The sequence below is a fragment of the Stegodyphus dumicola genome, chromosome 10 (genome assembly GCF_044657685.1).
Source record: "Stegodyphus dumicola isolate Sdum_Otavi_A_Nest chromosome 10, ASM4465768v1".
NCBI lineage: Eukaryota > Metazoa > Arthropoda > Arachnida > Araneae > Eresidae > Stegodyphus > Stegodyphus dumicola.
Window position 1 is genome coordinate 84,479,677 of NC_140777.1, and position 25,430 is coordinate 84,505,106.

The 25,430-nt window shown below is 36.4% G+C and overlaps 1 protein-coding gene across 2 annotated transcripts in view; it reads left to right on the top strand.

Moving 5' to 3' along the window:
* Positions 1 to 24,948: 24,948 nt before the first annotated feature.
* LOC118186305 (uncharacterized) overlaps positions 24,949 to 25,430 on the top strand; it is a 444,127-nt gene continuing 443,645 nt past the window's right edge. For both annotated transcript variants that reach the window (XM_085825193.1, XM_085825199.1), the window contains exon 1: positions 24,949 to 25,345. In XM_085825193.1, the coding sequence (XP_085681319.1) occupies positions 25,318 to 25,345 (28 nt within the window). In that variant the 5' untranslated portion in view covers positions 24,949 to 25,317. The remainder of the gene's footprint in view (positions 25,346 to 25,430) is intronic.

Genomic DNA, 25,430 nt, shown 5'->3' on the forward strand with positions numbered 1-25,430 from the left:
AGAATATTTTATGTTGACTAGCAAATTATTATGATTTAAACGTTTACTGTAATTTCTTCTTTTCCGTAGCCCTCACTAAGATTCAAATTAGTTGGTAGAGTATTTAAGTCGACAGCTTTGGATGTTCTAGTTTTAATAGCGTTGCCTGCACTTTACGTTATATCCCCCATCAGTGCCAGTGAATATCCCGGCTTTAGCCATTTCGATAGCCATCGTTAAAACTCGTTATTGAAATATTGAGCCAATTTAAATAAATCACTTAATGCATTTCCTACTACATTACCTTTAATTAGAAACTTCAACTTTGTTGTTTTAAATACCCGCAAGAGTTTATTTGTACACACAAACTGTGCTTTCTCTTCAGTTAAAAATTAATCAAAAGGTTTACTTTCGTAGGACTTTTCCTTAATATTTTTAGGCAGAATGATAATTTGCTTGTCAACAATCTAATAGGGTCAGTAGGACTTAGATTTAACCCTCTCACTGCGTACTTTTTTTTTCTTCTTTTTCTTCTTTCTTTCTTTTCTTTTCTTTTTTTTTTCTTTTTTTTCTTTTTTTTTTTTTTTTGTATCAGAATAGGCTAAAAATATGCGTATTTTTTATTACATATTTCAAATCTACACCTAGCAGAGTTAAAATATACAACAATGTTTTGTAAAAGAATTTTTTTTTCCAATATAGAATTAGATCATAGAAAAAGGTTGTCAGAATACTGAAATTGAAGAATAATGATATAAAAGGAAAATTTTGAAAATTAATATTGGTTAAATTATGATCTATTTTATAAAATACAAAGGCAAAACATATATACTAATGAAAATATTTGCATAATGTAGTATTTTGCATATCAAATTTGCAACACTGTCGAAAGTTTTCAATAGAAACTGAATTTTCAGATTCATCACTATCTGCAGAGGAATCCGAAAAACTTCATCAGTTTCGCTATAACTATCTTCAATATACTTGAAAAAGTCAAAACTACACTGACTACCAATAAGTATTTGGACACCTGTGATAGAAAAAACAACTAACTTTATTCAAAATAAATAGTTGGTAGAGCCTCCACAAGAGGTAATTACAGCGTGGACCCTCCGGGGCATACTTTTCACAAGTCTTTGTATGACAGCTAGTGGTATTTTCTTCCACTCGGCTTGGAGAAGACATAGAAGTTCCTCACCGATTTTCACGGGTAGTGCACCCCTGAATTCGGCGAAGCAACTCATCCCAGAGGTTCTCGATAGGGTTCAGGTCTGGACTCTGGGCAGGCCAGTCCATTCGATGAAATCCATTGGCACCATACCAAACCTTGGTTAACGTCGAGACATGACAACTGGCATTGTCGTCCTGAAAGTAACAGGGGTCCAACCCGTATAACTGCCACAACGTAGGAAGCACATTGTCATCCAAAATAGTGCAGTAGGCATCGGAGTTGAGCTTACCATGAATGGCGACCAAGGGTCCCAGCCCATACCAGGAGAAACAGCCCCAGACCATAATTCCACCTTCGCCGAACTTGACTGTTGGCACAATGCATTCTGACAGGAGACGTGTTCCAGGTAGACGCCAGATTCAGACCCTACCATCCGAACGGTAAAGGGTGTACCTTGATTCGTCACTCAAAAGAACCCGTTTCCACTGATCTACTGATCTACGGTCCAATTTCGATGTGCTTCGCACCACATTAACCGAGCAGCGCGGTTGGATTTTGTGATCAAAGGCTTATGGGCAGCAGCACGACCATGAAAACCAAGCAGATGTGCTTCCTTACGGATGGTATTCATTGAAACAATACTCCCGGATGCCTGTTGAAACTCCTCGCGGATGAGGGCCATCGGTTGGGTGCGGTTCTTCCGAATTTCTCTGGACAGCCCTCGTCGGTCTCTATCTCCCAGTTTCGTTGGTCTGCCGACTCGGGAAACATTCCGACAATAACCGCTCACCTTCCACTTCTTAATCACATAGGCCACTGTCGATTTTGGGTACTTCAGATCGCTAGATATGTCCCTTAAGGATCGGCCAAATTTGTGATACCCGGTAATTATACCTTTCTCGAAATCAGAGAGCTCCGAACTGCGAGGCATCTTGCATGCGACTAAAGCCGATGCTGTTTCCTAAACGATATATACCGGCGGAGTCCGTGACGTACCTTAGGACTGCAGATATCGTCATTTGCATAGGTGTCCAAATACTTATTGGTAGTCAGTGTACTATCAGTGTCAGAAATATCGTCAGGAATATAGGTTATATCACTCGCGAAACGCTTCCTGCCAGATATCTTTGAGCTCTGAAAAGCGCGCACAAAATGCTACATTACGTATTCTTGTATATTTGGCAGAAAGGTAGACAATTAACGCCATCTGTTAGCCCACATCTAAATAAACAATTAAACATCACAGAAAAGGCGAAAGGAAACCTTGAACGGGGAAAGAATAGGTTGCACAATTAAATCGACGGCAAAAATTCATCCCCCCGGAAATCGCGGGTTGCGCAAATTTTGCTATTACGTTGCCCGTGGAAATTGCGGGATGGGCAGCGAGAGGGATAATTACTATTCAATTAGGATCATATAACTTTTCTGCCAGTTGCATAGTAATTATCGTAACTTTCCCCATATGAAACTACGCTGCTCAAAACAATTAGGGAATATTATGATTTGGAATATAAATTGTAGATGAAGAAATATTTTGGCGATTGATATTTAATGCATAGGTGTTGTAAGATATGAAAAAATAAAAAGAAGCAACGAATAAGGAATAATTAAATTTTATTGATGATATTTGTAAGTAATCAGAAAATGCACAATCTGTGCATATTATAGAAACAAATAAAAAATGTGATTTCTCGGATACAAATGAGTTTCGATAAGGGATATGGCTTCCCCTGACCAAAAGCAATGTTTGCACACTTACGAGGCATGGAATCTGTAAGATTATCACTGAAGAACCCTGTGATATTTCCTCCCATTCCTGTAGAAAAGAGCTTTCAGACTGCTGAATTGTTCTAGAAGGTGATAAGCAACTAGCAATCCTTCTCCCTAGAATATCCTATACATGTTCTATCTGGGGAACGTGCTGGTCAACCCATTCGAAGCATTCTTTCGTCGAAAAGGAAATTGTCCACCTGCTGAGTATGATGTGGCCTGGCATTATCAGTCCTGAGAATGAATTCATACCCAACTGCTGTAGCCTAAAGTACCACAGCAGATCTGATAATCTCATTCCTATATCGCTAGGATATTAGTACTCCATTCCTGATAATGTGCAGGTCGATGCGGTCATTGATAGAAATGCCAACTCAGACCATTACTCCACCTCGGCCAAATCGGAATCTTTCATGCATAAATGCAGTTTTTCGAGTACCAGGTTCTTTCCAGATGATAATCCACCTATTATTAGGTTGTACACTGAAGTGAGGCTCGTCCGCGAAGAGCATATTTCTCTACTCATCTTGTCCCCCCCTTTGAGAGGCTCTTCTGTCCAACTTCTGCGGGCAGCACGGTAGCCTGGTGTCAACGAAACACGAATCATAGGTTTGCGACCAAACAAATCCCCATAATGGACTCTGTTTCGAATAGTTTGAGTGGAAACTCTGGTACCAGTAGCCCTCCGAAAGTGCTGTTGCAAGAAAGCGGAGCTCATAGTACGGTTTCTTCTAGCCGTTAGTGCTAAATGCCGATCCTCATTTTGTGTTGTTGAAGGCGTACGACTTCGTCCCAATCTTCAAGGAACATTTTCAGTTTCCCAAAACCGATTCCATAATCTGGAAATGACACTTTCAGAAACTTCTAACGCTTCCACTACAAAGGATTGCTTTTGATCAACGTTTGAACGCCCGATGGCCCTCCAGGCTACCGATTCACCTAAGTAAACTTGCTGAGATTGTACAGACATTAGGTATTTTTGGAAGCAGGCAAGATGAAAAATTAGGAACGCCTTCGCCGGGAATCGAACCGCTGACCTCTCAAGTAGGCGCTGAGTGTGCAGATCATTACACCACGAAGGCTCTCTAAGAAGGCGGGAGAAATACCTTATATACCCCCCCTTTTAAAGGGTGACTGGGGTTTTTAGGGGACACAACTGCCCAAATCCTCGTTGAGGAGAATTATCATCCAACACCCTTTTCGCTCGGGCGCCAATGTAGAGACATTAGGTGATTTTTGGAAGCAGAAGAGATGAAAAATTAGCAACGCCTTCACAGGTAATCGAACAGCGGAACTCTTAATTACGCGCTGAGCGTGAAGACCACTACAACATAAAGGCACGCCAAGAAGTCTGGAGGAATACCTTATAAGACATCGTATTCACTTTACAAAACATTTAACGCATTAAATAGGATTAACAGCAAATAGCAACACTTATTGCAAAAAGTGTTATTTCAAATGTCTTTGGTTCAAAAGTAATCTAGCGGACAATGAGCTCTTTTATTTCTTAGCTACAACTATCTTTAGATGTTGGTATGGTGCCAATGGAGTTCATCGAATGGACTGGCCTGCCCAGAGTCCAGACCTGAACCCTATCGAGAACCTCTGGGACGAGTTGCATCGCCGAATTCAGGGGTGCACTACCGTGCAAAATCGGTGAAGGAACTTCTATGTCTTCTCCAAGCCGAGTGGAAAAAAATACCACTAGCTGTCATACAAAGACTTGTGGAAAGTATGCCCCGGAGGGTCCACGCTGTAATTACCTCTTGTGGAGGCTCTACCAACTATTGATTTTGAATAAAGTTAGTTTTTCTTTTCTATCACATGTGTCCAAATACTTATTGGTAGTCAGTGTATTACCACTACCACTTTCTTGTAGAAGTCGTATGTCCTACTCCTCTGCGGAACACTGCCCCAGTACTGTTGTCATAGTTCTAGTGCAACCTTTGTTGTTTCGCTTTTGAGATATGATTTTGGAGGTAGGAAGGCATGTGGAAAGGAGGAAGAAAATACCATATGTACTTCTCCTTTTAAAGGGCGACTATGGATTAGGAGACCCAACCGCAAAATCCTGGTGGTGACAAACTATCGTCCACCACCTTTTACTTCGAGCACCATTTGTAGAGAGCAGGAGACATGAAAAATGTGCAATACCCACGCTGGGACCTCTCGAATACGCGTCGAGTATGCTTCCAATTACTCCACGAAAGCATGTTGTAAGGTGAGAGAAAATGCTTTATAAATTGTATAGGAAATTTTGTCCGTAAGCAGAGGATACTTTGGGAAATGAAATCAGAGATATCATAGTGAAAATGCTGTGAATGAATCATTTGCCATGTTTACTGGAATTTGTTAAAAAAAATTAGTCTTAAAACTTTGTAAACGCATTGTGTATGTAGATTTTAAATGCAACTAACTGTCTTACCACGTTAGCTCCGCAGAAATCATTCGTACAGAAATTCTTCATTATATTTCGTCCATCCAGCCTAGCCTACATTTTATCATACTATCGTTAAACTTTTTTCTTGATCTTTTTCTATATTCTTTGAGAAAGATTTGTCACGTTTCTTTACTCAGGTACAGAAGGAAAAGGAATTATGCTATAGAAATAATACATATGATGATTGCTACTTAACGACTACCGTGTACTCTGTCATCGAATAGTAGAGATATACGGTATTTCTCCCACCTTCTTGGCATGCCATCGTGGTGTGGTGGTTTGCAGCCTTGGCGCGTATTCCAGAGATCCGCGGTTCGATTCCCGGCGAAGGCGTTGCTAATTTTTCATGTCTTTTGCTTCTAAAAATTACCTAATGTCTCTACAGTGGTGCCTGAACTAAAAGGGTGTTGGATGATAATTCTCCTCACCGAGGATTTGGCAGTTGTGTACTTTAAAAACCCCAGTCGCCCTTTAAGAGGAGAAGTATATAAGGTATTTCTCCCGCGTTCTTGGCATGGCTTCGTGGTGTGGTGGTCTGCACGGTGGGCACGTAATGTAGAGGTCCGAGGTTCGATTCCCTGCGAAGGCGTTGCTAGTTTTGCATCTCTTCTGCTTCCAAAATTTACCTAATGTGTCTACAGAGATAACATCAATATTCCCAATATATGCTGAAAATAGAGTAACATACCACAAATGATGTAAATATAAATTAGAAGATTTGAAGGAAGGAAATAAACTTACCCACATTTCATTTTTCGCATTTAATTTCTGAACAATAAGGTTCTTTTATGCACAACAAGCTTTTATGTATGAATTCATTTGTTTTGGGAACATAATTAAAATTAGCTGTCATATTAAAGTAATTACAGAATGAGATGTAGTATTGTGTAATTTCTATAGCCTCTTTGGACTGGAATTGTTTATTGAATTAGTGTAATTAAAGCAGCAATACTTTTTGTTTATTATTAAAAGCACTAAATATATTTAAGATATTATTCTGTCTGGACACATTAAAATTATTATATATTTCGATTTTTTAAACAGCTATTTTATTTTTAGCTCATACTAGCTCTAGCATGAGCTAAACAATGTGGCAGTTTGATATTTATTCATAAATATGAAAATATGTAATTCCTGTTTAAAATTCCGTTCAAGAAATATGTAAAACCTGTTTATTTATTCAAAATCATTCTAACTGAGAAATATGCTTAGTTTTCAGCCTTGAAAACACTATCTCCCTTCCAGGAAAACGAGAGAATATATCAGTTACTACTTGAATGTAAACGAACAGGAAAAAATCGTCATAATTTTTTTCGACTTGAATTGTAAACTTTAGTGATTACTTACTTCACTTGTTGGTTCAGCTAGTGATATGTTCAGAGAGACTTAGCTTTATTTGTTAACAGAAGTTAATAACCAAAGCAGATCAGTTTGAAAACAGCATGAAGGTAGGTTTATTTTGTAAGGACTTTATTTTATTCTAACCAATTATTTTTCGTTTTACTTTTCTTTCTCTCCTGATTTCAGTTTCCTGCCGGAATGTAAATTTTAAACGATATGTTACGCTAATCTAAGCTTGTTTCAGAAGAAGCATTTAAGTTGCATTTCTAGAGTTCGTGAGAAGTAGTAGAGGAGTTAGTTCCGAGTTTATGCTGCGTGTTTGAAAATTAGCTCTCTAGTCGGTGTTAGACACCTTTTAGTTTATAATGGTATTTCTAGGCTCGGTTTTGCTGCCTGCAGTTGATTTAGCGTTTAATTAAACTAAGGAGCCAGTCGTTAGCTATCTTAATTTAATATGCACTTTATAATATTATTTTTTGTTAATTTAGTTAGCCACAAGTGGTTGTGAGTTGTGAGCACCAAGTGTGTGCATCTGTTTAATTTAGTTTAATAAAAAAGTTATTTAAAACATTCTTCTGCAGTATTTATTCTTCAAAGACAAGCTAACATTCGCTACGTCGTCTTCTACGTAGAGTCTACGTTGTGTGCTACCAAAAAGATTACGGAGACGCTATAATTTAAATTGTGTGTTTAAAATTAGATTATTTTATTTAGAAGTTTAAATAAAATGAGAATAATCAGGTATTTTCTTAACAGCTGTTAATTAAGCTTTCTAGTTGCTATTGTAAATTAGAGCTGCTCTGTAAATTTCCGTTAACTCATAATAATTTTAAAACTCATAATAATTTGCAGTCAATTGCATTTCTTCACTTGGACAGATTTATATTTTGACATTTATGAGGTAAATTTTATTAGCACTTAGCTTTATGCTAATTTCTTTCGTTTATGCTTTGCTTTGTCACGTGTTCGTTCAGAGTAGAGTTCCGCCAATCAGAGAAGAGCAAAATCTCGGTTTAAGAAGTTAATTTTATTGCTGAAGGCCATTCGTCATCCCAAATGTTTGCAAATTGAAACTATATTCTCTGTAGGAATTAATGCAAAATGGATTAATACATTTTTGTACCACAGATGATAACATATTTAAAACTTGCAGTAATACCTTGTGCAAAACTTCATAAAGCAAAACCAATGGAAATCATTAGATGTCAAAAAAGGGTAAAACATTTAGGTAGAAGAGGAACAATGATTGTGCCTTTTGCACAAAAAATAACATTGTTTATAACATAATTTTTGTGTATAAATTAATTTATACATAAATTACTTTTGTACATAAAGTAATAGCAATACATAAAGGTACACCTTGCACGGAAAAAGGGGGGGGGAAGGACGCTTCTCCCATTCTACTAAGAGATTAACGAAATTTAACTTGCGTTTTTCAGGTCTCGTTTGTTTTGGTTTGGTTTATTAGATTACGGCAAAGCACTCGAGGGCTATCTGCCTTAACCCTTTGCGGCGCACTATACGTTAACGTCGGAATTTCAAAAAAAGTTGTATGCAATCTATTTAGTCCTAAAGGAGTATACAGGTAAAATTTTGTAAAAGATGCACTTACCGTTTTAATTCTGTAGGTGTTCCATGAGGTGGAACACTGCGCCGCCAGAGCTTTCAAAAGTGCTACTAAGCGAGCATTGCAGTGAAGCACGAAAATGAGTAGAAGCGTTTGTATAAGAATGAGAAAACTCTGTATTATGGCTGTATATATGGTTTCCCGGATATACACGATATTCTTGAATATATACGGATAAATGAGATAAATATCTATATACACAAGTCCTATATACAAAAATATTTACAAATTTTCGGAAAGAGTTAAACCTCTAAGCGCCATTTATGGAAAATTAATAATAAAAAAATTAACTACAATTAATATTAACAATAAAGAAAAATAAGCCTATGATATATACATACACGAAAAATATCTACACAATTATTGAAAATAAACGGGAATGAGACTAAAAAGCGACATCAAAAAATTCGCTCAGGTCTAAGAAAAGATGATGAGTCAAGCTACTAATAAAATTCCCGCCTAAAAAAAAAAAAAAAAAAAGCTAGTCCCAAAAAATTCGAGATGCCAATATTAGGACTTTCATAACACAAAACAGACCTCACCCCTCAATACTGCTTTGTTTGAATTCATTCCCCCCCCCAAAGCAATGGAAACAAAAAAACGTAAACAACGGATGTTCTCTCCTAAGCACAGATGTTCTGATTCGTAACAGCATGAGATCGCTAAAGGCGCAGTGTTCCCGCTAATGGAACACCCAGGTTTATTCAATGATTCTGCGTATGGTTTTTGTCTGAAAGATTAAAAAAAATATAGAACAGATAATTTGGAGTACAGCCAGCAAAATTATGCCTAAATTTTTTCCCAAATAAAATTTTTTATATCATTAAAAAAGTAGAGAAAATTACTTGAAAAAAAAGTGGATTTTAATAACATATTGTTGCGTGCGTACGGGTTCGTTATGAAAGGAATGCACAAGTCCGATGAAAAATGAACAAAAATTTATTATTATCACAACAGAAATGCTTAAATTTTCTCAAATTATCATGCAGTATCACAATATCTCACAGTAGTTATCTTTTAACTACTCAAATGTCCAATAGAACGTAATTCAAAACAGCTAAAGAACGCTAATCCGCGAATTCGCTATAATCAACAACGGCAGTTTTCTAAACAACAACAAACTAAGCAACTCCTCCAAACTGAGATGTTTTCCTCCTTTTATAAGATTTTAAAATCACGCGCTAGAATTTTCCAGCACTTTCTCGAAATCAAAAAGAGATATTTATTTATTTAACGCACGCGCTCTTGTATTTTTAATTTTTCCGGCTTAGCTTTCTTTTAATATTCGTCACGCGCTGCACTGCGCGAGAAATAAAACCATTTAATTTATAATTGAACTAACATTAGCTTTTTAAATACCCAATTCGTAACATTGCCCCCTTCCCAAGGACTGCACGTCCCGGGCAGTACAATCCCTGGACAGGAAGCTAAACTTACAACTGTGGCATAAATGCAACTGAGGCATAAACATTACATTACAATATCAAACAATATAAACAATAAATGCAATAACTAACTTAAACAAATCAAATGCTATCAAATACTAAATACAAAACAAATACTAAATACAAATCAAATACTAAATACAAATCAAATACTAAATGCAAATCAAGTACTAAATACAAATCAAATCAAATACACATTTATAAACAAAAAGTACCATGGTCTTACACAATTTACAATTATTTACACTACGTACTATGGCCATAGTAATGAGCTAACCTGTCGTAAGAGTTCGAAGACTCACGGATCCGAACCACGACGTCATTCGTGTTCAGCACTGTATATGGACGATCCGAAGGTGACTGTAATTTAGAACTCAGTCCTTTTCGTTGAATCGGGTTCCACAACCAAACCTTGTCTCCTTTGTTGGATCTATGTCTAGTAGCTCTTGTGTCGCATTTGGTCTTCATTTTCTCCGTCGCCAAGTTGACTCGCTTTCGTGCAGAACGGTGCATCTCCTCAAACCGGGCCTGGGGGTCTTGGATGTGTTCCTCAGGCGATGAAGGCGCATCCAGGCGACTAAACAGGCGGTCACAAGGCAGACGAAGGTCTCGACCGAAGAGCTTCTGGGATGGAGAATAGCTGGTAGTCTTGCGTTTCTTTTCGACCCTGGTATGATTTCGGCAGCTTGCCGAGCTGGATCTTTCGGACAAGGCGTCGACATTTCCAGGCGAGGATCCCTTTTGAGGATGGATAGTCATGCCATCAGATGCTGAAAGCAGCTTATTGTTTTTGAAATCTAAGGAAAAATTGTATTTCCTTAAAAAGTCCAATCCGAGTATGCATGGATCTGTAATATCCGCCACATATGCCGTGTGATGGTAGGCGGCACTTCCAAACGTGATGTTTACGTTTAACTTCCCAGTTATGTCGATCTTGTCACCAGACGCAGTCTGAAGGGTAACACAGGATGGCGTCCAAATAAGTTTATCTTTAAACTGTTCAGCTAAATCTTTCCTAATGATGGTAACATTAGCTCCTGTGTCAATGATCATATTGCAAGGAACTCCATCGATATTCCCATTGATGGACAGTCCGTTATTGTTGCCACTCACTATAGAGATCTTAAGCGCTTTAAAACAGGGTTTCTCATTATCTGGTAACCTCCGTTCCTTGATATGGTCATTAATTTGTTTCCTGCGTCGTTGCTCAGAAATTGTCTCAATTTTCGTACCCTGGGGTGTTCTGCAATTCTTTCGTACGTGGCCTTCAGCTCCACAGTTCCAGCACTTTGGTTTCTTGTCAGTCCTTTTCCTTCCCGTGGCATTTAATTGTCTGTTTAAATCGTATGCCTTATTTTCCGTGCTCTGGGGAGTTCTGCAGTATCTTCGTAGGTGGCCTTCAACACCGCAATTCCAGCACCTTACAGCCACTTTGTTCTCACTGCTACTCCGTATCAAAGCATCGACTTGTCTGGATAAATCATCTAAACGAGCCATCAATTGGTCCCCTGGGTCGTGGACTCGCACAGCTCTGACTGGGTAGCGATCTCTAAGAGTTGCTTGCTGGGCTGCCTCCAATTTCACGGCGTACAACAGAGCGCTTTTTATATCCTTTACATCTGCCATTCGTAGAGCCTTCTGTATTTCGGGATCCCAGATTCCATCGATGAAATATTGCAGGGACAGGATTTCCCTTGTTTCTGTCGGGCACTCCGAAAAGGCGTGATGTGACAGCCTTTCAACATCCGTGGCGAGCTCCTGAAGTGATTCGGTGGGCTTCTGTTGACGGGATTTTAATTCAAGCCTGCTGTAGTCTTTTGAACATTTCTCGCCAAAGCGCAGCTCCAAGGCGTCGGACAGAGCTTCGAAATCTAACCTTTTGTTTTCGGGAAGAGTCTGAAGGATATCCGCTGCGTCGGCTCTTAAAAAAGCGGCGAGATGACAGGCCTTAGCTTGGGAATCCCATCCATTTGCATCCGCAACGATAGAAAACTGGATCTTGTATACTTGCCAGGAGGTCTTCCCATCATATGTGGATAGCTTCAGAAATGGACGAGCAGGCATCGGTAAGAATTTAAAACCCTCAGAATTGCTTCCTTCTGTAGCTATGCTCTTCTTTAAAGTGTCAACTTCTTTTGCAACAGCAACAGAAACCCTTTCCTCAATTTGTTGTTCGACGGCAGAAACTCTCTCTTCTATATGTTCTTTTACAGAAGAAATTCTTTCTTCTACTTGTTCTTTTACCGAAGAAACTCTTTCTTCTATTTGTCCAACTTTAGTTTCAACCGCGTCTATTCTGCCTTCCATAGCCTCAAATTTATTTTGTATTACGCAGGTAATTTCTCTTTTCATTTCGTCCTGACCTGCTTTCATCTCGTCTTTAAGGGATTTCATCTCTTCCTTAACGCATTCCTGGCCCAATTTCATTTCTTCCTTAACGGATATTTGACCAGCATCCATTTTCTCTTGTACAGCTTTTATATCTTCCTTAACGGAGTTGACGGCTCCTTCCATCTTTTCTTGGAAAGCAGCAAATGCAGTCATCATTTGCCTGAATTGTTCTTCCATCGCTCTTGTTATTGGCATTCAAATCCCACTTCTGACACCAAAAATTGTTGCGTGCGTACGGGTTCGTTATGAAAGGAATGCACAAGTCCGATGAAAAATGAACAAAAATTTATTATTATCACAACAGAAATGCTTAAATTTTCTCAAATTATCATGCAGTATCACAATATCTCACAGTAGTTATCTTTTAACTACTCAAATGTCCAATAGAACGTAATTCAAAACAGCTAAAGAACGCTAATCCGCGAATTCGCTATAATCAACAACGGCAGTTTTCTAAACAACAACAAACTAAGCAACTCCTCCAAACTGAGATGTTTTCCTCCTTTTATAAGATTTTAAAATCACGCGCTAGAATTTTCCAGCACTTTCTCGAAATCAAAAAGAGATATTTATTTATTTAACGCACGCGCTCTTGTATTTTTAATTTTTCCGGCTTAGCTTTCTTTTAATATTCGTCACGCGCTGCACTGCGCGAGAAATAAAACCATTTAATTTATAATTGAACTAACATTAGCTTTTTAAATACCCAATTCGTAACAATATAATAAATGAAAATTCTGTGTCTCCTTGTGATATGCTGCTATCTACTGTTTAAAAAGAAAAGTTCAAAGTATATTATAAAGGCATTTTTATTTATTTACGGTTGAATTTAAAGGTTTCAGAAGCGATTAAATTTGGGTGTTCCATGTAGTGGAACACTGAGCCGCAAAGGGTTAAGGGAGAAATGCCTTCGTGGAGGGACTTTCAAGGGGAACTGGCTCGTATACACGTTATACGTGGGGAAAACCACGAAAACACCCATGCAGCCAGCCCCGTTCGCGGGATTCGAACCTCAGACCGAACTACCAGTGTTCAGCGACGATACCGCTCGGTCGCTGGTGGGCCTTTTTAGGTCTCGAAAACGTGACTTAGGATATACAGGAGACACAGGAAAGTCCCTTAACCTGAAAATTCTTGCTGACGGAGAGAGCTACAGCTATGCAAGTTAGGTAACGGCGTAGTAAAGTGACTACACTTGACCTAATACAAATGATAGCAGCGCCCCTAGTGGAGAAATTTGGAAGTTAGGCATTGTTAATCTAAAAGGAAAAGAGATAGAGCAAAATTTCCAATTAGAAAGTTTTAGAGAATCAATTAATTAGTACGAAACGACATTTGGTTCACATGGATAAAATAAATTGTCGCCTATATACCCAAAGATTGATGTGCGACAATTCTACTCTACATATTAACGTTTTGGAAATGCAGGAGGGCGCATTTGCAGATTGTGACGTTGTACTGTACTGTGACGCCTGTGTTTTTTTTTTTTTTTTTTTGTTGTTGTTGTATAAATGTATATAAAGTTTGGTGTATGTCAATATAGAAATTGGTTATCACAAGTGTAATCACGATAACGGAATCTTGGAAAGAGATCGCATCAATATGAATGTAAATAACCATTACTTGTTATCATTAGCTACTTGAATCCTTATATTAATTGAATTGAACTTGTACTACATACTATGTAACGCATGTGTAACAGTTCTAAGAATTGTACTTTCATGTATCACTTATGACCTACTATGTCGCATTGCTTTGGCAATATTTTATACCAGTACTCTTAATATTAGTTCGTATCTGTAGTGCAATGTTTGTGTTCAATGTAATCCCAGCACAAGTCTTCAACCATAATTATTATATATCATATGTCTCTTAATATTAATTGCAGGAATGTAATTTATCAAGGTACAGTATTATTCACTCTCCTATGCTGAGCTAATTAGTGTTGTCAATATGAATGTTGTAATGTCATAATCATTGTCCACTTTCCTCTGTCTGTGTTAATTACAGCGCTAGATATTTGCGATATAGTAATTTATGTCCTAATGCGTAGATATATATGGCGCAGCTTTATGTGAATCTATCATACCATACACGAATATGTCATTGTCTTATGGTATATATACAGGTCAACTGTACCTTAACTCATGATTTATATGTGTTACCAATGAGTATTGTATGTTCTTGGCTGTGCACTCTTTGATACCAGTGTCAAATATGTATGTAATCTCCCAATGTTCTAATAGCCAAACTCTAGATAAAGGTGGACGTGGAGCTGTACCAATTAACCCAATGGTAAAAGGATGGTGCCCGCGCCCGCCGTCGCATATCGCATATTGCATGTAAATGTTAATTTCCAATGCATTTAAAATTTTATTTTAAAAGATGGTGGCTCTCGCTTCATGTAAACAGCATAATCTCAAACCTCATTATAATCTCGATGGCAGATAACTTGCTATCACTGTACGACAGTTTGCTTTTGCGTTTTTTTTTTTTTTTTTTTAGTCCAAAGGAATTTGAATCCCGAAGGACTATTAGTTTCGTTTTGGCATTTTGCGTCGGACTCATAAATGTCGGTTCACTTTTCAAACTGTTGCCACAAAATGTTAGAGTCCTGCATTATATTTGAAGAAATTAAATAATGAAAAATCTGCATAAATGTATGTATATTTCTCGTATTGTGATAAAACAACGGTAATAGAGTCATCGAATTTTGAATAACGTAATCCTCCAACGAATATGAGCATGTGGAAGACCCAATTTGAAATTTGAAATTTGTTTTATGATCGATTTCCTATTTTTTAAAACTTTGACGAATTTTTGATTAACAAACTCAAGGATTTCAAAGCGAGAAATGGCAACGTTGTGCAGAAAAAACATTTTTATCTCTAGCGCGTGAGTCTCTGTATCGGAAATTCTAAAGATATGCTCGTTTTAAAACTATTTTGCGATATTGCTGTTGCACTGGATCTTATGGTTTAAGTGCGAGGAACATGATATTTAATAAAGAAAGGTAACACACAAAATGTTAAAAAACTAACTAAATTAACTTCGGTTTTAGCAGTCTGTATAAAACGTAATTTTGTAAATGCATATATATGTAAGTTTGGTTTGGTTTATTTAATTACGGCAAAGCACACGAGGGTTATCTGCCTAAGGGAAGGGATGCCTTCGTGGAGGACTTTCTAAGGGAAACTGGCTCGTATACATGCTATACATGGGGAAAACCACGAAAACGCCGGGATTCGAACCTCGGACCGAACTACCAGTGTTCAGCGACTTTACCGCTCGGCCGCTGGTGGGCCATATATATGTAAGACATAACAAAATATGATAGCTGTTTGAAAAAAAAAATTGGCGACCTCAAAATTAACATTCTAAATTTGGTGATCTGCCCCTAAATTCTCTCTTCTCCCAGGTTCCAGATTTTTCTATCTTAGGTAACGTTTTAATGCAGATAGCTCTTGTCCAATCAAATTCATTGAAAACCAAAACTCTGAACCGAAACTTTTCCGACTTCCACCCTTTTTCCTCTGAAGTTCTATGATACTCTTCCCTTTTTCGCATAAGCTCTCCTACTGGCAAGACGCTTTTCATTCATGCAGCTGCCGCTTACATGCTTAAGATGACGTCATACTTCAAAATTCAAATTCTGTATTCAAATATAATTAGGAAACATCTTGTCTGAAAACAAGGATGATTTGATATCCGTAAACAAATAAAGATTGTGATTTTCCAAGATACGTTGTGCTAAATTGCATCATCATGCTTTCCACTCTGCCGCCTTCAAGCCACTACGGTTTTCTCGGTCATCTACGCAGTGTCGTAAGCTGTTAAAAGTTCCACTGTTTTCATCTACACATTTGGAATCATTACATATATCTACATTGTAATTTGATTATTAGTCCAAAGGGATTTGAATCCCGAAGGACTATTAGTTTCGTTTTGGCATTTTGCGTCGGACTCATAAATGTCGGTTCACTTTTCAAACTGTTGCCACAAAATGTTAGAGTCCTGCATTATATTTGAAGAAATTAAATAATGAAAAATCTGCATAAATGTATGTATATTTCTCGTATTGTGATAAAACAACGGTAATAGAGTCATCGAATTTTGAATAACGTAATCCTCCAACGAATATGAGCACGTGGAAGACCAAATTTGAAATTTGAAATTTGTTTTATGATCGATTTCCTATTTTTTAAAACTTTGACGAATTTTTGATTAACAAACTCAAGGATTTCAAAGCGAGCAATGGCAACGTTGTGCAGAAAAAACATTTTTATCTCCAGCGCGTGAGTCTCTGTATCGGAAATTCTGAAGATATGCTCGTTTTAAAACTATTTTGCGATATTGCTGTTGCACTGGATCTTATGGTTTAAGTGCGAGGAACATGATATTTAATAAAGAAAGGTAACACACAAAATGTTAAAAAACGCCCCTTTGGACGTAATTTAAAATCTGAAACATTTCAGATTTTTTTTTTTTTTTTTTTTTTGTGTGTGTGTGTGTGTGAGTGTGATGTTATCAAATTGTACTGACGTAAGTAAGTATTTTATGCAGTAAAAAGGTACGTACTTTTTAATACCTATGGCTATTCCTTTCACACGTTTGCACAAAATGGAGTGCATCGATTGCGGACATCTTGGGGGTATACAGGCGACGATTTAACTTATCCGTGTGAACCAAATGTCGCTTCATACTAAATAATTGATGCTCTAAAACTTTCTAAACGGAAATTTTTCTCTATCTCTTTTCGTTTACGATTTGCAATGCCTATCTTCTAAATTTCGTCACTAAGGGGGCTGCTGTCGTTTGCATTAGTTCGGGCGTAGTCGCTTTACTATATCGTTACGTCACTTGCGTAGCTGTAGGCTCTCTCCGTTCGCAAGAATTTTCATGTTAAAGGGACTTTCCTATGCATCCTGTATATTAGGCTTACATATAGCATTGTTCCAACATAGGTGTTTTGACATAAAATCGTACATTTTCTAAAATGACATACCTATTTTTTTCATAGTTTGATTATACAACTCAAATTATGGCAAACGGCCAATTTTTTTAAACATCGCACGAATAGGTTTTTAAAAAAATTAGCTCTGAAAATGTATTTCCTCTTGTTAATTGAATTTGCTATATAGTATTTATTAATATCTCTGTTATTAAACTTACTTGATTCTTTCTTTCCCAGTTCGAAATTTAGGTTCAATTCGAAAAAAATTCGCAGCTGTTTTCTGACTTTCTTTTAAATTTTTTTTTTCTTTAGTAATTTTTTATAAATTTTTCGAAAAAAGTTTTGTTTTATAAACTATAAAAGTTTTGACACTGGTTGTAGCTCACTCTGGTTCTCTTTTAGCTCAAACTTTGTCCAATTCGATTTGTTGTTGTCAACATTTTAAAATATTCCTAAAGCAGGGCATAGATTTAGTATTGAAAATAATTATCCTGTAGTTTGTTGTTGTTTTATCAGAATGATATTATCAGATGAAGCTTTGAAGTTCGGACAAATTTCGCAGATCAAAGAACTAGGTTCGTCTGCTTTTCTTTCCTCTCCATCCGAATACATTTCCTTGACAACCGACATTTGTTGCTGCTTCTGAAGTTGTTGTAGGTCTTACTCGTTGAGCTCATTTTTCATGGCCTGATAGCCTCATGTGTTTTGCCGTAATCTAATAAACCAAACCAAACCATAATATTCCTTGTCGTATGCAACTAAGTCGTGGGACTTTGTATATACGAACTGTATTAGGACATAATGAGAATCACAAGAGACAATAAGAATGATAACGTAGAAATGACATATATAAGAATAATTATATACTCAAATCACTTACATTTCTTTGTGGTAATGGAACCTTATTAAGGCGCTGAATGCTGGTAGTCGATGCAGATTCGAACCCGGACGAATGAGTTGGCCACATGGATACTTTTTTGTGATTTTTCCTGTGAATAACTAGAATAGGAGCCAGTTTACTTTAGAAAATCCACCAAGCAGGAACCTTCTCTTTGGCCGAGAGGCTTCACCTCTTTTGCCATATTCAAATGATCTACCTCTTTAACAACGTTGAACATCTTTAACGTTAGAATTCGCGGTTTCTATCAGTCTCACTACTTTGTTTCTAATCGCGTATAAATCAAGTGCATTATGATGGTTAAAAAATTATTTTTTACTTTCCAGTTCATTTAACTAAAACCATGTGATTAAAAATTTCTTTCATGTATTTGATTAACATTTTCTAACTTCATATTAATTACGATTAGATTAAATAAAGAAAATCGTTAAAAATAATAAATTTATAAGGTATTTTCTTGCTTCTTTCCGCATCGTGGTTCGTGGTGTAAAAGTATTACACTCGGCGCGTATTCGAGAGGTCCAGGTTCGAGTTCTGGCGAGGGCATTGCTAATTTTTTATGTTACCTAATTAAAAATCCTAAAGACTCTACAGTGGTGCCTGAACTAAAAGGTGATAGATGATGATTCTTCACCATCAGGATTCGGCAACTGGGTCCCCTAATTCCTAGTCGCTCTTTAAAAGGGGAAGTATATAAGGTATTCTCTCTCTCCTTTCTGCATGTCTTCGTGGTGTAATGGTAGCACACTCGGGGCGTGTCCGAGAAGTCCGGGTTCGAGTCTCGACGATTGCTCATTTTTCATGTCTCCCACTTTAAAAAAAAAAAAAAAAAAAAAAAAAAAAAAAAAAAAAGAAGAAGCTGAAAAAAATTTGAAGCAAGTAACTATCAAGAAGGTTTCAGATTTTAAATTACGTCCAAAGAGGCTTTTTTTTTAACATTTTGTCTGTTACCTTTATTTATTAAATATCACGTTCTTCGCACTTAAACCATAAAATTCGGTTCAAGAGAAATATCACAATATAGTTTTAAATTGAACATATCTTTAGAATTCCCGATGCAAAGTCTCGCGCACTGGAAATAAAAATGTTTGTTCTGTACAACGTTGCCATGGCTCGCTCTGAAATCCTTTTTAATCAAAAACTCGTTAATGTTTCACAAAATATGAAATCGATAATAAAACAAATTCCAAATCTCAAATTTGGGCTTCCACATGCCCATATTCGCAGTAGGTTTACGTCATTCAAAATTCGATGGCTTTATGTACCGTTGTTTTATCACAATGCGAGAAATATACATAACTTTACGCAGATTTTTCTTTATCTAATTTCTTCAAATATAATGCAGGACTCTAACATTTGGTGGCAACAGTTTGAAAAGTGAAACGGACATTTATAGTGATTCAACGCAAAATCGCAAAACGAAAACAATAGTCCTTCAGGGACAAAGGGACTTCAGGGACTAAAAAATATTAATGACTCTACAAATTAATGAAATTTTATACCAAATTAATTAAAAAAGGGATAAATACTGTTATCTGCTAGTATCATCTAAGCTGATAAAAGAAAACTAATACACGTGAATTCGAAATGCAAGAAGAGAATACATCGAATTAAAGAGAATTTCAAGAAAACATTTGCAAGAGATTAAGGAATGCCAACCTGCGAACGCGTTCCTAGCAGACCTCCATTTAGAAGCAGTCCACCAGTTCCTTGTTTGGGGGGGGGGGAGGTTTCCTATTGTCCTTGAAGTTGACCTGTTACACCTAAACGTTTTTGCCTATGTCACGAGGAATGTTGAATCTTAAGTCTAGTCAGATATAAGGAAATTGTTGTTTATCTCTCTGCTGAGGACCGAGAATGACGGAAATCATTTTGCGTAGTATAAGTAATCTTTTCTGGATATGTATCTATGTGACTTCCTTGTTAATAGTAAAAAACTGTGAAAGGAAAAAAATTGAGATTATATTCAAGAACTGAATATATAAAAACATAACGAAGAATTTTTATGTTTTCATTAGACGAAAACTTTTAATTGTGAAGTATGCAAAAAATGCAATTAAAATGTTTTTTTATTAGACTCATTAATTATATATTGGATTTTTTTATTGGATGACTTAATCTCTTTATTGTATAGAAAAGTTTGAAATAATATATTACTATTATTAGCCTAAAGTCCAAAACAGCTGTTTGTTTCGAAACGGCATTTTGTGGCGTTTCCGAATCACTTTTAAATCGTTGCCACCAAATATTATCGCCCTGTGTTATATTTAAAGAAATTAAATAATGAAGAATCTGCGTGAATGTATGTATGTTCTCACAATCTGAAAAAACGACAATACCTAGAGCCAACAAATTTTGAATAACGTAATCTTCCACCCGAACTTGGGAATCTGGAAGCCCGAATTTTGAATTCCAATTTTTTTTTACTATCTATTTCATATTTTGTGAAACTTTAACGAATTTCTGGTTAACAAACTCAACGATTTCAAAGAGAGCATTGGCAACATTTTACGAAAAAGACACTTTTATCAATCACAGAACTTTTTTTATTCTGTTGCCCCAAACAATGGACAATGATAACTGAGCGCCGCCTGAGATAACCACTGACCTAACTTTGTTGTAAAAGTCTTACAGTGTTAGTAGTCATCCTGGCAGAAGGGAAAATTTCCTCCGTGTAAGAATATACATATAAATATTACATGGGCATACAAGGCCTGTGAATAGCATAGATATGTTGATTACAATCATTGTCTTGTACAAGTTACATATGACAGATACATAAAATCATGACAGCTATGTGTACATTTAGACATTATATGAATTCATATTTACAATACTTTTACTGAGATAATCAAAATTAAACTTGTAATTCATTTACACATTGACTGGATTTTCAATATCATTTAAACTGCTTTACAATATTATTTTTATCAAGTACATATAAACTGGATAGTAATATGCTTACATTACAATAGTTTTGCTCTTACAGTCCTGTTATTATTCTACGGGGTGAGCTATTTTCCTAGTGTTGATGTTCAGTTGTTGTAGTATTTTGAATTGCTATTAAAATTATGCTGCGAAGATACAATTCTCAAGAGAGGGGGAGAATTTCTTAGAATCTTGCTGAGCAAAGCCTGATTACCTCCTCTATTTTAGTTTTCGTCTGCTTGTTGCCGCGGGTATTCTCTGCCCATTGCGGCCAGTATTCACTGCTTGGCATTTTTAAATGCAGTTTATTGGTTTGTGGGCAGTTGAAGAGGAAGTGATCTGCATCACCTACCGCACCACATTCACACAAATCTGATGCTCGTATGCCGAATCTCTTAAGGTAATGTGGGAAGGGACCATGGCCAGTGTAGAATTGAGTTTGTGCTCCGCTGTATGTATTAACTGAGCACGTGACTTTTGGAAAGAACTTGTAGGTTCTCCTCCCTGTGCTTTCCCTTTCCCATCTTTTCTGCCATTCTTGAAAAAGGCTATTGAGCGTGGTTTTTTTTAAATAGGACTGCGGAACACTTACTGCGCTTTCCAGTCTACTGGAGTCATTGGCAGCCGATTTCGCAAGCAGGTCTGCCGCTTCATTGCCAGTAATACCCACATGAGCTGGAACCCAGATCAGGATAGGTCTGTCATCTGGTGGGATACTTAGAAGAATTTTCTGAATACCTTGCACCAAAGGACTCCTTGTCTTGTGCCCTCGGATGGACTCCAAACTTGAGGCAGAGTCGCTATATATGCTGACCTTTAATCCTAATTGATATTTTGCCAAATTGATGGCTGCTTTTAATGCAAGAAGCTCTGCCTGAAAGACGGTATTTTTGTCTGCCAGTCGTCTTCCCCAAGTTTTAACCATTTCTCCTTCTTGGAGTACACAGTAGGCGCAGCCTGTGCCTTTTTCCGTCTTTGAGCCATCTGTATAAATGGCAAATGCCTTCTCATTTGGCGGCGTGTATTGCATGTATATTGTGTGCGATAAATCAGTATCTGCAGGGTGTCCAAGCATGATCGGCTTGCGCTTCTCATAGTCTGTATGGTCTGTACGTGCCCATGTCCACATGCGTTCTCATGTTTCGATATGAAAATATCGCATCTATCGTATTATACCTTCTGGTCGTATTGTGTTTCGGATTCATAAGTCAATAACTTAGGGTTCAGAAAATTTTGGAAAACTACACCTCTTTAGAATTTGCGCTGCATTGTTATATATTGACATACATTTCTTTTTCAACCTTTTCTCAGTTTATGATATCAGGCTTCAGTTTTCTTAATAAGATAGACAATTTTTTTCAATGGCCCTTTTAGCTTCATTTATTGACTATCACTTTCTTTGCCCTTATGTCGCATAAAATTCAACAACAAAATTACAAAATCTTTAAAATTAGCGTATCTTCAGAATTTCCTGTACAGTATTAATTGTTGCCATATATTGGTTTTAATATGCGGGATTATGTTATATTTGCTATATTATTTCTTTAAAAGTAACACTTAGCGATAACATTTGAAAGACGCATCCTTTTATTTGACGAGTGATTCGATACAGAGTGAAACGAACTCAAAATTGAGGATTGAGTCTACATTTCTAAATGAGGGCACGTCTTCGTAGCGAGTTTATTCTCATTGCCTTTCGCATGATTCCAAGAATACACATAATGCTTTTAAATATAATATATTGTTTTTAATGCCATACCTATTTTGAAATTCAAATTTGAGAAGGTTTTGATTACTTCCTAATATATTTTTTCACAAAAGTGTATTGAAAGCTTCAAGTCAAGTTCCAGTTTATTAGTTTTAGCTAAGATCTACTATAAATTCCCAATATTTTAGCCAAAATCTAATATGTAATTAATATAAAAGTCTTAAAAACTAAAATTGAAAAGTTTTGGGTTAAATTTTAATGCAGTACCCTATGTTTGGCTCCCAACAGGGATACGGTGCATTTAGAAGCTTGTGACAATGTCCTGCAGATCCTGTAGACAATTACAGACTGAAGCTATCACTTTATTCCGTAACAAATGAACAAGGTCTTTTTATTTAACTCTTAAATGATTAGAAGGCACAGCTTGTGCGACAGATAAACCTTCGATATTTTCGGATATTTAAATTAAGATAAGGTAACGTTAACTTCAAATGAGAGACACGTAGTCAGAGACTACACGTAAAATACAGTACTTAAGCTGATTCAAGACTTGCCAGCGCGCAGTAACGTCGGCTAGCAAGAAGCTAATGCCAGAAATAAATGTGAGCACAGCTAGCGATAATAAGTCACAGTAAGACGAGGCTGCCAGAAGATTTAATTCTAAACATTCAAATCCTCGGCTTGAATATACAAATAATATGTGTTCTGGGGAGTAAAGAAAAAAGAAGTTATATTAAAGGCTCAAATTATAATAACTGGTTAATTAACGTAAAACCTTGCAAGTTTTTCATTAAAAATTGTTATGGGCTTCAAACAAAATACAACTGCCAGTTATTCATTAATGATTCTTATAGGCTTCAATTAAAGTACCATTTCCGGTTGTTTAATTTTGCCCAAAATCTAATCAACTCTTTATATAAATGCAGAAAATATATTTTTTGGGAAGTTTGATATAAGAGTTATAGCGGAAGAAGAAATCGCCACACACATACAATCACACAGCCACACCAACAGATGGACATCATTGTAAAAACATGGTGTGGGAACCCTAATTCATGCTCATTCGCTGAAAACTCACTATCGAAATTTTGAACCGCAAACATTACCTCACCTATGTGTATAAGATGGCGGAGGTTTTTTTTTTTTTTTTTTTTTTTTTTTTCTTTTAAAGGTTTCGATTATGTAAAACAAAATTTCAAATTCTTGTTCGACTAAAACTAAAATTAAGACACTAAGACATGTATTTGCTTTTTTAATCGGGATAAAAATAAATAAACACAAAATGAAACTTAATAACAAGCTTAATTTTAAAGTATAAGCTTAGCAAAAACTCAGCATATCAAACTAAAAAATATGAATTTAATGCATTAAAACTTAACTTGAAGTTAACACTAAGCTTTTCTCTAGGCAAGGATTAGAAAAAAATTTGGATATTTGGAGTTCAAAATATCTGTTAGCTGGATAACTGGAATCTGAATGCTAATTTTTTAAAAAATACATTTTCATTTTTCATTAGCACTATTTTGGTTTCATTTCACATTATAAAATATGAGTACATAAAAATAAACATTTATTTTCTGTTTCCTTGTGCGTTTTGAAAATGCTAAATATCGTCTTCTTGTTTTTTTTTTTTTTTTTTTTTTTCTTTCTTCTTTTTAAATCTGTTTTGTCACCTTGGACATGGAATCTTTTTGATGTATCATTCATTCAACTAAGCTCAGCCTGAGTTTTTCAAATTGAATGAACCTGCGCGGACAGCTTCGTCATTCCCCCATTCATAAAGATACATATTCATTCTGTCTGAAAGATACATATTCGGAATACTCTTTTATCATTTTTTCGAATTTAATAAATATGAGAAAAAATATTGTTTTGAAAATAGAGATCTTACAGAGATTTACTGTGTAAAATGATTCCGTACTATTTATTCACCGCTGTTTTGGTTTATTCGTCACTCCTCTCCTTTCAAGGTTTGCCTTTAGTTTTCTATTCTGTCTACCTAGAATATTGATTTAGTTTCGATTTGCTTTCGTATGCCATTTTTTTCAATTTAACACCTCAGCTCACATAGCTAAACAGACGAATATTTGAAAAACCGAAATGATAAAAATCTGCTGAAACTGCAAAATGCAAGAGTGACATTTATGGCCATTTTAACCCATTACTGGAAATTATTTTCTCTTAATGAATCGTCGGCTCTTCGGCGCGACGCTCTCTTCCATTGCGCTGATATCGCCATCTACCGGCAGAAACCAAAACCATTCCATTCTAGCAAGCGCGATGTGTGAGTGGGAACGGTTACGGCGCAGCTATAACGGCGCAACGGAATACGATAGATTCGAGTGAGGTTAGATATTCCATGCCGAAGGAGGAAATATTCGTTTCGCTGTTCCTGCTTATTTAGACGCGGTTCAACATCTGAGGCGCCAATGCTTTCGAATCAATGTTCTTTATATTGGAGCCGGTCTTTGGTGAACTATACTGTGTCACATCTGCCCTATTTTCAAATGAGGGATGTGTTTGTTAATAACAATTATATTCTATGAAGCGTATTTCAGTGGGAAAGCTCAGATAACGATTGGGATGCTCAATACTGTAAATTAATCTTGGATAACTGAGAACCAAGTATATATTTCGTGTTTCTATTTTTAAATAATTCCTAATAATGAGAAGCAGTAATTCAAAATTGCCAGGTAAGTCTCATTCAACATCTCATAAATAATTTACCTTTTTCTCCAATAGTAATTTGCTAGAGATAATAGTTTTAGAACTGCACTG